This window comes from Arachis hypogaea, chromosome 14 (assembly GCF_003086295.3).
Source record: "Arachis hypogaea cultivar Tifrunner chromosome 14, arahy.Tifrunner.gnm2.J5K5, whole genome shotgun sequence".
Taxonomy (NCBI): Eukaryota; Viridiplantae; Streptophyta; class Magnoliopsida; order Fabales; family Fabaceae; genus Arachis; species Arachis hypogaea.
In genome coordinates this window covers 123,164,877-123,179,614 of record NC_092049.1, presented here as the reverse complement: position 1 = coordinate 123,179,614, position 14,738 = coordinate 123,164,877, and the positions used below count along the sequence as shown (strand labels likewise).

At 33.0% G+C, this 14,738-nt stretch overlaps 2 protein-coding genes across 2 annotated transcripts; both read right to left on the bottom strand.

The window, feature by feature from the left end:
* Positions 1-219: 219 nt before the first annotated feature.
* On the bottom strand, positions 220-2,508 carry LOC114925219 (uncharacterized). The gene is made up of 3 exons (XM_029292509.1): positions 2,080-2,508; positions 1,580-2,000; positions 220-266 (listed from the first exon to the last, which is right to left on the bottom strand). Exons 1-3 carry the CDS (start codon positions 2,506-2,508, stop codon positions 220-222), a joined length of 897 nt encoding a protein of 298 aa, XP_029148342.1.
* Positions 2,509-6,499: 3,991 nt separating this feature from the next.
* On the bottom strand, positions 6,500-8,358 carry LOC112743093 (LEAF RUST 10 DISEASE-RESISTANCE LOCUS RECEPTOR-LIKE PROTEIN KINASE-like 2.1). Its single transcript, XM_029292508.1, has 2 exons — positions 7,668-8,358; positions 6,500-7,329 (listed from the first exon to the last, which is right to left on the bottom strand). Exons 1-2 carry the CDS (start codon positions 8,356-8,358, stop codon positions 6,500-6,502), a joined length of 1,521 nt encoding a protein of 506 aa, XP_029148341.1.
* Between the last annotated feature and the right edge of the window lie 6,380 nt (positions 8,359-14,738).

Here is a 14,738-nt window from a genome sequence, read left to right as displayed (position 1 = left end):
TCTTTCTAAACGTTTCTAATAGTTAAATCAGAGTCAGATATATATACAAAAGGGACATCTTGAGCAATTGGGCCCTCAATACTCCAATTGTCAAACCAAAAAGATTGATCAAGTGACCCAACGCACCAAGAGAAGGCATCCTTAAGAGCACCAAAAACCTTTGAGATACTCTTCCAAACATGAGAAGCGTTGCAAGGAACAGGGCCATCTAAAACTCCCTCATTCCTCAGATACTTCGCCCTCAATAGAGCAACCCAAGGCTTGTCCTGACAATGAAAAAGTTGCCAAACCAATTTATCAAGTAAAGATATATTAACACACACAGGATCTCTAACACCCAGGCCACCAAATTTCTTTGGAGTGATCACGGTCCTCCAATTAACAAGAGAAAGACCTCTACCATCAACTTGACCCTTCCAAAGGAACTGTCTCATCATAGAAGACAATTTATCACAAACCTAATTTGGAAAAAAAGATACCTGCATATGATAGACAGGAATGGATGCTGTAACAGAATTGATCAGGCAAAGTCTCCCTGCTTTATTTAGAAGCCTTCCTTTCTAGTTAGCTAATCTTCCCCTCACCTTTTCAATCATCGAATGAAAAGAAGCCCTACTGGTACGGGAATGATTAAGGTTAACTCCAAGATATCTTCCTAAGTCCAAAGCAAAACGTATTGAAGAAACACTAGTAAAAATATCTCTTCTACGAGCAGTCACATTTTTAGAACAAAAAGCTTTAGACTTTTCAAGATTCACTTTCATGCCAGATGCCTTGCAAAAAAGGTTAAGAGAATGTATGACCATTTGGACCTGACTCTTTGTAGCCTGACAGAAAAGTAAGAGATCATCTGCAAACATTAAATGAGAAAATTTTGGGCCATCCCTAGTGATAGAAACTGGTTTTCACACACCCTCGACCACCTTATGAGATATATAGCAAGCAAGTCTTTCCATACAAAGCACAAATAAGTAAGGAGACATTGGATCACCCTGTCTAAGCCCCCTTCTAGGAGCAAAACTATCCAATCTATTCCCATTCCACATAATAGAAAGAGATGATGCACGGACACAATTCATAATCAAATTAACAGTGATGATAGGAAAACCAAAAGCAATGAGAGTACTCTCCAAAAACCTCCAATCCATCCTATCATAAGCTTTTTCAAGATCAATTTTAAAAGCAAGAGTACCTTTCTTGGATTTTGTATGCTTCATGAAATTCAGAATTTCTTGGGCCACAATAATATTATCAGGAGCACCACGACCCAGAATAAAACCTCCTTGCAAAGGACTAACAATATCTGGAAGAAAAGGCCGAAGTCGATTAGTCAATACTTTGGTGATAATTTTATAAACAACATTACACAAGCTAATATGCCTGAAATCCTTCATAAAGGTAAGGTTATCAATTTTAGGAATAAGCACAATCAGAGTTTCCATGATGCTAGGATTTAAGTACTCTCCCAAGAAAGCGCTCCGGACAATATTCCAAATCTTAGTGCCTACTATCTCCCAATATTCTTTAAAAAAATAAGCTTGAAAGCCATCTGGACTAGGAGCCTTAAAAGGGCTCATACTGAATACTGCTGACTTGACTTCCGCAAAAGAGACAGGGTCAATTAACCTAGCACAAGCCTCGGTGCTTAGAGTGGGTATCGGAACATCCCCTAAACAATCAACCTCAACCTCTTCCGTTGTACCAAAGAGTTTCTTGTAAAAAGAGAGGGCTTCTTCCTGGAGAATATCTGGATCAGTAGACCAAGACCCATCTCTAACATATAATCCATGTACTCTATTATGGTTTCTACGCACCAAAGTCTGAAGATGAAAGAATTTAGTGTTTCTATCCCCATACTTGACCCACTGCTCCCTAGATTTCTGGTACCAAAAAAGTTCTTCTTGCAATAAAAGCCTATTGTAATCTTCCCTCAGTTCAGCTTCTTTAATTCTCAGAGATAACACATCGCTAACCTCCAAACGCCGTCGAATCTGATCAATCTGATATTCCAGCTTACTTTTTTTGCACAAAAATATTTCCAAAAATCTTTGAGTTGAAGTCCAAAGAAGCCTGTTGAACCATCTTAAGCCTTTTAGTAACGCCTCCAAACTCTTGATTCCAAGCCTTACTAATAACATGTTTATAAGAAGGATGTGTTGCCCACGCAGCTTGGAACCTAAAAGGACGAGAACCTTTCACTCTGGGGCCACCATGACAATGAACTAAAATAGGACAATGATCAGAATGAAGCCTGCTAAGAATTTTAGAATAACCCTCAGGAAACATTGTCATCCACGCCTCATTAACTGGAGCTCTATCTAACTTTTTAGCCAAGTTCCTGCCAGCCTGAACTGCTCTATACCAAGTATATCTCCTACCAGTCACTTTAAGATCAAAGAGCTCACAGTCATCTAGAGTAGCAGCTAATAGACTAGCTCTGTGAGAAGAAAAATAAGCACCTGTACTCTCATCTGGCGCCACAATCTCATTAAAATCACCAACGGCCATCCACGGTCCATTATGGCCTGAATTAATAGAACGCAAATGATCCCAAAGCATACTTCTTTTTTCGAATTGAGGACTCCCATACACTGCACTACAAAGCCAAACTAAGTTACCCACACTCACTTTCACTATGATACATTGGTCAATTCGGTCAATAACCACACAAGAAGCATTAGCAATAGAAGATAGAAACCAAATGCCACCCCTGTGTCCTACTGCTTCCTCAATACCAACACAATGAAAACCCAACTTATCCCAAAAATTCTTCAAATTATTAAACATGGTATGAGTCTCAAAGAGAAAGAAGAAAGATCGTTTATATATTCTCACAAAATTTTTGCAATGCACACGGGCCATCTTGTTAGACGCATCCCTCACATTCCAGGCTATGATATTGAAACTATCCATAAAAAACAGTAAAAAGGGAGCTCCAATAACAAACCCGAGACTCAACATGATGTCCCTGTCTCCAACGATCCCGCCTTTAATGGACTCTCAAGTTGCAGCACAATTTTCGCTGTTGAAACTTGCGCCACACCCATCGTCGATGCTCCATCCTTATCTACTGGTGAATTCTGCAAAGAGTTTGGGCGAGGACGCTTTCGCACAGTGCCATTTGTTGTCTCACCTTGCTGCTGATGGTGAACGTTGTGTCGGGTCCCCGAAGAAGCCACACTAACCGGTTTTCCAATATTGATGCCCCTGCTTAATTTTACTTTGGATCCAGTAGCATGTGTTGTACGTTGGTGATTAGGCCTTGTCCAAGTATTGGTAGCCTTGTTAGGAGTCTTCTTTGCTTTTGGTTGGACCTGATGGGTGCTAGGAGAAGGCTTTTGACCCATTTTATATTTTCCTTTCCTAATCACCTGAGTCCAGCCTTCCAAATCCTCATGTTGTGCATGGTCTACATGAACAGCATGCAAATCACTCTCCACCAAATCCAGGACAGCAACATTTACAGTCTCATCTCCAAGATTCTTGCCAAAATTAAAACTTTCCTTTTCCACATGCACTAGATTTTTTGAATTTGAACTTTCTGGCTGCTTTGCTACATCGCCGACCACCCTGGCATTAGTTCCTCCTCCCGCATTGCTGGCAGTCTTGCACACCTTCATATCATGACCAAACTTGAGACAGGAGCCACAAATAAGGTGAAGACTTTCATATTCAACCTCATATTCAACACCTTCAACAAGAATCTTCTTAGTCACTGGCAATCCTAAATCTATCTGAACACAGGCTCGAGCATATCGTCCTCTTTCAGCTAATTTTGTTGCCAAATCAATCTTGACGGGAATGCCAACTACAGCCGCAACACGGAGCATTGCATCTTCTTGGTAGCACCAAATTGGTAATCCAGAAATTCTAATCCACACTAAAATTGCTCCAAAACAGTTTTCACTTGATCTAAACTCTTGATCCCAAGGCTTCACTGCCACATAATTTCCCTCAATTATCCATGGGCCTCCTAAGAGAACTTTTTCTCGCTCCTCAGCCACATCAAACTTCACAAGAAAGTAGTCAAACCCTACGTCCAATAAATCAAAACCTCCCTTAATCCGCCATACTGTTCGGAGTTTATGAGACAATGCAGTGTAGCTATAATGTTTACCTAACACCTTAATCACTATAGCATCCTTATATGGTTCTACCAAACAATTCTTAGCTTCTTGGGTAAACGTGACACTCGGTGGCAAGAGATCTCCTTGCTTCCCAGAAACTACCGCAATGTTATCTCCCAACAAAGTTTCAACGAGTGAAAAAGCTTTAGCAATCTTAGAACCCACAACTTTATCCCTGAAAGAAACCTTCAAAGGCTTAGAAACCCCTCCCGAAGTATGATCCTCCTTTTTTCCTGATGCAAGCCCTCCCCCGCTCTCCCCTTTATCTCTTCTGCCGACATTATCGGCTGCCTCAAAGTCTCTTCCCCGCTCACTCCACCGCTCATCTTCAATTTTCAAAATTAATTCTTGTTCTAGTATGGCTGTTGATATGTTTGTAATCATTTTTAATAATTTTATTAAAAAAGCATATATATTTGAATCTTGTGGGTTTTGGCCCGTGATTTTTCATGTTAAAAATAAGCAAAATTAACTAAATTTTTTATTTTTTTAATTTTTTTTTCAAAATCCTCCCCTCTTACTATTGTACTGTTGGCGGAGCGTCACACTGTTTTGTTTTCTTTAGTTTTTTTTCCCCTCTAATTGGGAGAGAATATTTGGAGTTGTTGTGTACTTGTGTTCCCTCTTTTTTATGATTTTTTCCCATTTTTCATTCATTATTGCCCCTTAAAGCACAAGAGAAGAAGATATATTAATAGATTAGATTAATAAAAAAGAAAGGGAGACATATATTTTGACCATTTTTTTAAAAGAATTTTCAAAGCAATAATAAATTAACAAAGGAGAATATTATGAGACCTCAATCACTTGTGTATCTTCAAATCCACTAATATTGTGTTTGGATATTTCTTTATTATTAATATTAGTAGGAATTGAAAGTACTAGATCCATTACACAAGTCTAATAATACTTTTAATTTATATGATATATATGATAAAGATACACAATTTTAAGTTTAATTTTTGTGGGCCAACCAGATACAAATATGCCTTAATATTATTTATATATCTTTCAATTGGATAAGCAACTATCTAGAGCTATTTCATTAATTAGATACAAAAACACAATATTCATTTTGCAATAATTTCTTTTAATACAAATTACACACGCAATTTAGCAAATTATATTCATTTTTTATTTAATTAATATATTAACTAATTTACTAACGAAGTCAATATTTGTATAATACATAATAACATAAATAATTTAAACATTTTTTATTTTAACTAAGATTGTTTTAAAGTACAATAACAAAAAAGTTAATTCTATAAGTTTAACCATAAATTAAAGTTTTATATAGATTAATATTATCAATAGATCAAAATATCCTTAAGTCTTGTGGTCATCATTTTGACACTCTTATGTGATCACCATTTTAGCACTGCTGAAAATATGGCAAACCAAAATAAAAATTAAAAATAACATATAAAATTAATTATAATTTACACTACTCATTTATATATGATTGATTTAAAGCAATAAAACAAGAAATGAACATTTCAATAGTTGTCAGAATTGAAACTCAAATATTTTCTTTATATAATCATCATGATGATCTTGCATTGTTTCTTCAATAAATAAGCAAATAACTCTCTAAGTCAGCCAAGAAAGTCATTAATTACATGCAGAAAAGTAAAATTACTTTAAGATTTATAATTATTTCTAAACAGAATCAATAATCTTTTAGCTCAATTGTTACTTAAGAGATATACAAACATAATATACAAGTAAACATGCAATTCAAAATTCAAAGTGTTATAAAGGCACTTGACGTGCATGAATTAAAAAAAAATAATTATAACAATCCAATTAAATTAAATGTACGTAATTCTTTAATTTTAAGCACAAGAGATTAAAATCAATCAAAATTTATTATCTAAACCATCAACAATACCAATCTCAATAATTAGAATAATATATTTAAAATTCACTAGTTAAAGCTAATTCCAATTTCAAATTAAGTTAAACCTAAAAATTTAGGTCCAATTAAATTTAAATTAAATCTGAACAACAAAATTAAAACTAAGAAGAATTTTTGAGTTTTAAATTATAAACACATACCTTTTGTTTAGGTGAACCTAATCATTTAGTTCTTCAATTATCGAATTTGCTGTGTCATATAATCAGCTATGAGATGCATCTGAATGCTGTAAGAGAGGTACTATCGGAGAAGATATGATGGACTCTAGTGATATTGATTCAAGTTTTTCTTGTAACATTTCCACCACTTTACACATTTTTGGTCTATCTGATGGATTCATTTGGATGCACCATAAACTGACAAATAAAATCTTTTTTATTATATCTTCATCATCTTTTCCAGAAGCAAATCTCAATAGATGAATTTTATCTTCTTTGATATCCTTCAAAATCTAATCAGAAAAGTATTCAGTACTATGAGATTCTCCAATATCATAATTATCGTTTCCTCCAATCATTTCAAGAATTAGCATTCCATAACTATATACATCTGACTTGTGAGAAACTCTACCATTCCTTCGACTAAACATTTCTGGTGAAATATAACCCGGAATCCCTCTTCTGTCTAATATAGACACAACACTTTCATCCTTTTTGCATATTCTAGCTAGTCCAAAATCAGCAATTTTTGGACAAAATTTTTCATCAAGAAGCATATTTTGGGGTTTGATATCAAAATGCAAAATTCTTGTATTGCACCCTCGATGTAAGTAGTCTAACCCTTGAGCAACGCCAGTTACAATCTGAAGTAGTGTTTTCCAATCTAACTCGGAAGATCCCTCTTTACATTTATATTTATCCAAAGAGCCCTTAGACATGAATTCATAAATAAGAGCCTGTTTATTCATTTCATAGCAAAATTCCAAAAGTGAAACAATGTTCACATGAGATGTTCTACTGATAGTAACAACCTCGTTTACAAATTCTTCTACACTTCCTTTCATCTCCTTAAGTATCTTCACTGCCAGTTGACAACCATCATTTAAACTTCCTTTGTATACAATACCAAATCCTCCTTTTCCTAACTCTTCTTGAAATGAGTTTGTCATCTGTTCTACTTCTGCATAAGTATATCTCACTAGTGTTGCATTATTTATTTGCTCCCCAAATTGTCGAACAAGAGATGTTTCTTTGTTCAGCATTATCCTACTGAAATGTCTCTTGCAATAATAAGAAATTGCAACAAAGATCATTACAATAACACCAACACCAGCTGATATACCTGTTTGCATACATTGAAGTGAGGAATAATTACAAAATAAAAATTTAGATTAAAAAAATGCCAAATTAAATAAATGTATTGTACAATATTTTTTACAAATTAACTTTTAAGTTTAATATTAATTCACATATTATCTAATATATCCCGAAACAATATATATATATAGCGTTTTAGATTTATACTATATAATATAATTAATTTAGCTCTTTATGCCCGGATCTTAATCTAGTATATATATATTTCTATAAATTTTTAAGTTTAACATAGTTTTAATTTTGTTATTTTTTTGTTTCCCATAAGTTTAACATTGCTCAATGTAGAGATAATAATGAGCGTACCTATAATGAAAGTAGAAGAGAGCGAGGTTTTCGGCGAGTGAGACTGCTGGAGAAAAGCATTGCCTGTGGTAATGACAATGGTTTTTTTTGAGAACGGTGGAAGACTTCCCGATAAATTATTGTTAGACACATCCAGAATCTTGAGTTGTCGTAGACTTGTCAAGATATCTAGTATGGAACCGTTCAGTCTATTTCCACCAAGATACAATCCTTCCAGAACCGTTAAATTCTTGAATGAGAGAGATATTGTTCCCGTCAAATTCAAGTTGGTCAAATTTACGGTTCTGATGTTGCCCTTATCATCACAGGTGATAAAATTCCAATCTTGACACGGATTGTTTCCTCGCCACGATTGTGCCAGCAGAAATGGATAATAAAGTGTCTGAGCAACTTGAAGCAGAGTGATGACTCTGTGATCACAAGGTCCAGGATGGTCTAAACAGAATCCATTAGAAGTGAAATTTAGCTTTGGAGCCCGACTCTTATTAAATGCAGGAAGAGGACCCTGCAACCAGTTGTTTTCCAATGAAACTTGAGAGATATTATTGAGAAATCCCAGAAAAGGTGGAACTACACCCGTTAACCGATTGTTTGCAAGCAATAGATATTGCAAGCTGGTGGAATTGGATAAGTCTGGGATAGAACCCTCGATGGAATTCCCCTCAAGATTCACTTCAACCAATTTTGGCATGGATGAAAGAAATTGAATCGTACCCGACAACTTATTATTATGCTTTTGGTTGCTGAGATCCAATCTCTATAGCTTGGTTAGTTTTGAAAAAGACTCAGGCAACACTCCAGTGAGATTGTTTTCTGAGAGATAAAGAAGAGTCAATATGGAAAAAGAATCAAATGTGTTTGGCAAGAAGCCCATGAGGTTTGTAGCCGAGAGTCCGATGGATACAAGGCGTGAGTAGTTATTTAAGTCGGTGGGGAATATCCAAGGTGGGAGCTTGGGGTTGTTTCCCAAGTCAATGAGCGCCAAACTTTCTAAACCCTGAAAGCAACCATGAGGGATGGAATTGAAATTGTTGCTGGACAAAAATATTTGTTCGAGGTTGGAGAGGCTCGAAAAAGAAGGCAAAGGACCACTGAAAAAGTTGTCTCGAAGATCGAGGCAGGAGAGTGCGACAAGAGATTCATTGAGATTTAAAGGAAGTATTCTGTTGAGCCTCCTTGACTTGAGTTCGATCCATTCTACGAAACGGAAATTTTGTGGAGTGTAACCACAAACCACGCCAGTCCATTGGCATATGGTTGTACTGTTGTCAAACCAATTAGAAGGAAGATTTTGTATGGCTTCCCTAAACTGCAAGAGGTATACGGTTTCTTTATTATTAATCTTATCATGGGACAAGACACATGCGCACATGATAAAGAAGAAGAATGTTGGTAAGGTTTTGTTACGAGGCATTGTGATTAAGAATAATGAAGTAGAAGAATGATAAAGTAGTTTTAAGAAGAAGAATGATGAAGTTGTTTTGATTTAACTTTGGCTTTGGAGGGTATTTATAGGAGTTTAGGCATAGTTGTAAGAACCAGACCGAACCGATCGGTTCGACCGGTAAACCGATGAACAGAACTCTCAACTGGTTCGGTCCAATCTTTAAATCGCTTAAGAAATAGAACCGATCAAAGTTGATAAGAACCGGTTAAAGTCGGTGAAAATAATATTGATGAAGATGTAGTTTAAACCTGGATCTTCTTTGTACTTACATGCTCTCCTTGCCACTAAGCTATGTTGATCCTTATTATTTTAAAGAGGAGTGTTAGGGGCCAGTAATTTTTGTGTTTTGTAACCATCAATTGGCCATTAATAGTGTTTTTAATGGTGTGAGATTACATCCAATGGTGGGAGATCACTCACTTTTCTTTTGATGGTTAAGTGCTGGCTACAAAATACAAAAGTTGCTGGTCCCTAGACTTTTTCTATTTTAAATACTAATTATTAATTATATAGTAAAAACTTACAAAAACTTTTTTAGATATTATTTTAATTTTATACTCATTTATATTTAAATTAATTATATTTTTTATTATTCATAAGTATTAATATAAATGTAATTAAATATGTATAAATAAAAATATCAAATATTTTTATTAATTATAATATAATTATTTTTTATGATTATATGATATTTATTAATATTATTTTTCAATAAATACATATAGTATATAATAATATAATAAATATAAATTAATTAATTAGTTATTAAAATAAAAAATATTTACTTTACTAAAAAAATAAAATTAAAAAAATTTTGTTGTGGAAAAATACTAGAATTTTATATTCTTATTTAATAATAACTAGATTATAACTTGTTGATTATAATTTGTTGAAACTTGATTGTTTTTAAAATATTAATGAAGATATATATATATATATATATATATATATATATATATATTTTAAAATTTAGTTTTAAGTTTTAGACTATTTTATATTTTTTATTTACGTAAGACCGGTTTTGCCTGTTCAACCAGTAACTCATCATTTGAACTAATAAACCAATAAATCAGTTACCTAACCGGTTCGATTACCGATTCGGTTTTGACAACTATGGTGCTAAGCATAATTGTCAGAACCAAACCGATGATCGAACCGATTAGGCTATTGGGTCACTGGATTACTGGTTCAACTGGTGGGTCACTAGTTAAACCGGTAGAACCGCTACTATATAAATAAAAAATATAAAATAGTCAAAAACTTAAAACTAAAATTTAAAATACATATTTTTACTAATATTTTAAAAACAATCAAGTTTCAACAAATTATAATTAACACATTATATTATAATCAACAAATTATAATTCGGTTATTATTAATAAGTATATAAAATTCTAATATTTTTTATAATAAATATTTTTTAATTTTATTTTTGTATTAAAGTATTTTTATATTTATTATATTATTATATATTGTATGTATTTATTAAAAATAATATTAATAAATATTATATAATCATATAAAAATAATTATATTCTAATTAATAAAAATATTTGATATTTTTATTTATACTAGTTTGATAATATTTATATTAATAATTATGAATAATAAAAATATAATCAATTTAAATATAAGTGAATATAGAATTAAAATAATATTTAAAAAATTATTGTACAATTTTATTATATAATTATTAAGTAGCATATAAAATAATAAAAGATAATATAATTTGGTGGTAAGAAAAATATGTAATACAAAAATTTAAAGAGGATCCAAATTTAAATTATATCTTTATTAATTTTAAATTTTTTTCTCAAATGATTCAGTTAAATTGGATTTTATCGGTTTTAATTGATTCTCATTAATTCTAATCTTTAACGGTTTAACCGGTCTTAGATGATCAAATTTTTTCATACACGTTGTAGGAATTTTTGACTGGTAATTTTGACACATTGTAAGAATGTTTCAATAGTGTCATTATTTAAAGGGGGGATTAACTGATCAGATCATATAGTAGTTGGAAATTTTCCACACTTCAGTACCTACCAAATACATTCAATTAGTTTACTATAATTGAAAAATTTTGGCATTTATTAACATACTTGACCAATGTAATTTTAAGGGATAAGTACGATTTTGGTCCCTTAAGTTTAGTGCCAGAATCGAATTCGTCCCTCTTGTTATTTTGCAATTAAAGTCATCCTTAATGTTTTTTTTCGTATTAAAATCGTCCTTTTCAATAAAATTTCTTGTTTTATTCCTAAACTACCCCTATCCTATTTTAATAATAAAAATTATAAAAAAAAAAAAGAAAACGCGTAAAAACGCGTTGGGGGGTGGGGGAAGAAAAGGGTATACGAAGGAGGGAGGGGAGGGGAGGGGAGGGGAAGGGAAGAGGGGGAGGGGAAAGGGGATGGGGGAAGGGGGACGGCACCAGGGAGCCTCCGTCGTCGCCGCCGTGACCTCATCGTCGCCGCCGCCTCCTCCAGAACTCTGATGATGATGACGATGAAGGGAGAAGAGAAGCCTCCGTCCCGCCGCCGCAGTCTCGCCGTCCCGCCGCTGCAGCCGCTGCCTTTCTTCGAACCAGATCTCTTCTTTGTGCTTTGAATTTCTGTTTCTCTGTGTTTGTCTGTTTCTGTTTCTCTGTTTCTCTGGCTTTGTGTTTCTCTGTTTCTGTTTGGGGGTGGGGGAAGGGGAGACGGGGAGGGAGAGGGGACGCGGGGTGGGGGTGGGGGTGGGGGGAAGGGAAGACGCGCAGGGTGGGGGTGGGGGGAAGGGGAAGGGGACGTTGGTGGTGGTGTTGGGGAGGGGGAGGGGACGTCGGGGTGGGGGGAAGGGGAAGGGGAGGCGGGGAGGCGGGGAGGGGAGGGGGATGGCAGAGGCATTGGTGGTGGTGTTGGGGAGGGGGAGGGGACGTCGGGGTGGGGGAAGGGGAGGCGGGGAGGGGAGGGGGAGGGGAGGGGAGGGGGATGGGGAAGGGGAGGGGATGGCGGCGGCGTTGGTGTGGTGTTGGGGAGGGGAGGGGACGTCGGGGTGGGGGAAGGGGAAGGGGAGGCGGGGAGGCGGGGAGGGGGAGGGGAGGGGGAGGGGAAGGGGATGGCGGAGGCGTTGGTGGTGGTGTTGGGAGGGGGAGGGGACGTCGGGTGGGGGAAGGGAAGGGGAAGGGGAAGGGGAGGCGGGAGGGGGAGGGGAGGGGGAGGGGGATGGCGGCGGCGTTGGTGGTGGTGTTGGGGAGGGGAGGGGACGTCGGGTGGGGAGGGGAGGGGAGGCGGATGGAGGAAGGGGGAGGGGATGAGGGTATTTTGTCCAAAAAAAATAAAAAGGACGATTTTAATACGAAAAAAAACATTAAGGACGACTTTAATGGCAAAATAACAAGAGGGACGAATTCGATTCTGGCACTAAACTTAAGGGACCAAAATCGTACTTACCCCTAATTTTAAACTAAAACAGTAATACATCCAATTAACTGCAAAATAATTAATGAGGTGATTGTGATTATATAGGTAGACCACCATAGTTACCCAGTTTAGTAGCCTCTCCTCCCTATATCTTTTTTTGACTTCTAATGGATCCCATCAATTCTTCTAAGGGGAGATCCTACTGATACATGCACCGAATGAATCACAAATTATACACAATATTATTATTATTATTGTTATTATTATTATTATTATTATTATTGTTGTTGTTGTTTTTTTAGTAGTTAGGATTATGTTATTGCTGATAAAAAAAATTAATATTGATTTATTTAGAGTAGTAATTTAATTTAGATATTATAATGAAATGTTATTATTATTATTATTATTATTATTATTATTATTATTATTATTATTATTATTATTATTATTGTATAAATTAACAAAATAGTTATAATAAGCTTTTTTAATTTATCAAATATTAAACCAGTATTTTTCAAAAAAAAAAAGCTTTACTAGTTACAAAGTCTATCTTTTTAATCATGCTTTAAAAATTGTAATTTAAAATAATTTAATACAACAAAAATTCAAATAAAAAAATTAAAAAATATGTATGATAGATGAACTATGAATAAATTTTGTATTATTAATTACATACTTCTATAATAATTCAATGCTGTATACAGTGGTGGATCTAGAAATTTTATAAGAGGGGCCAAATTAAATATAAAATAAATTAAAATATAATAAAATAAAAAAATCAACAAAATATAATTTATAGTATATAAGTTAACATTAATAATTATATTATATAGAAATTAACATTTAACTACATATTTTAGAATTTTTATATTTTTAAATTTATTCTGTGATATTTTATATAACTAAAATTATAAATTTATCATCTGAAATAAATTTTGAAGCATTCTCTTCTTTAACATATATAATCATATAATCTGCTAAAAATTTATCTTTTATCTTATTTTAAAGTCTTGTTTTAATAATTTTTATTGTTTAAAAAGTCTATTTAATTGTTTCTATTGTCATAGAAAGAATCAAAATAAGAAATTTTTTTATAGTTGTTATTTTTTTACATTAATACAAACCTATATTTTTTAATAACTTTTTAATTATTTATATATTTATACATTTTTATTTTTTTAACCTATTTATTAATTACTACTAATATATTATAATACACATTATAATTTATACATATTAAGTTACTAATATGTAAATTTTTTTAGTGTATTAATATACTAAAATATATTTAATCTATAATATATATAAGTTACGAATTTGGCCATTTATGCAATATAATATATAATTGATGCAGTCAATGTAAATTTGTTAATGTATTCAAATGAATAAACTCTAAAAGTTGGAACTCTTTTAAGTAAATATTGAAAAAATCTTTTTGCTATAAATATTATAAAGAATATGTCTTTTAACGGAAAAATTTAAGAAACTATTTTTATTTGAGTCATTTTAGAATATGTATGTAATATATTTTATAATCTACAGATTATATCAATCCTTCATTTTCTTATCTTAAACCTATTTTTCCTTGAGGACATATATACATATATATTTTTTTGGGGTAAACAATTGAATTGGTTTCTAACAAATTTTACATCGGCTACTTAAATCTCAATAAATTTTAATTATTTTAAAAATTATTGATAATTATTTTCGTTAGACGAATTGATTCCTTTGTTAAATTTAATAAAATTTTTAATATGTATATTGAACCAAAAAATTTTATCATAAGATAAATTGATCAATTCAATCTTGAATATTTTCAAAATAATAAAAAATTTGTTAAATATTAAAATGTTCGATTTAAAATTCTTCAAAAATTAATTTGAGTATTTTTTTATATTTACCACTAAATAGAGTAGATACATATATTTATATTTTTCAAAAAAAATGATAAAAATATAAAAGTAAAAAAAAACTTGAAAAGTAGAAATTAATAAAATAAAATATTAATTAATATTAAATGTATTGCTTTGATCGTACATAAATCTCATTCTCTCAATTTAAAAGCGATTAGCTTATTAATTTTTTTCTAGTTATCAACTTCTTTCCCTTTAAAAATAACCTATCCATTAATCCATATGAAGAGTATCTAGTATCTACTATCTACCGTTAAATCCTAACTCTGTTTAATATATTTGACCCTTTTAAGATTCTTTTATC

Excerpts from the sequence above, each read along its gene's own strand:
- LOC114925219 (XM_029292509.1), bottom strand. The coding sequence starts at position 2,508 with ATGGCCGTTGGTGATTTTAATGAGATTGTGGCGCCAGATGAGAGTACA. Across the intron at positions 2,001-2,079 it reads TTACTAAAAGGCTTAAGATG|ATTGATCAGATTCGACGGCG; the intron begins GTTCAACAGGCT and ends CTGGAATATCAG. Across the intron at positions 267-1,579 it reads AGTCAAGTCAGCAGTATTCA|GACAAGCCTTGGGTTGCTCT; the intron begins GTATGAGCCCTT and ends TTTCATTGTCAG.
- LOC112743093 (XM_029292508.1), bottom strand. The coding sequence starts at position 8,358 with ATGCCAAAATTGGTTGAAGTGAATCTTGAGGGGAATTCCATCGAGGGT. Across the intron at positions 7,330-7,667 it reads CTCTTCTACTTTCATTATAG|GTATATCAGCTGGTGTTGGT; the intron begins GTACGCTCATTA and ends GTATGCAAACAG.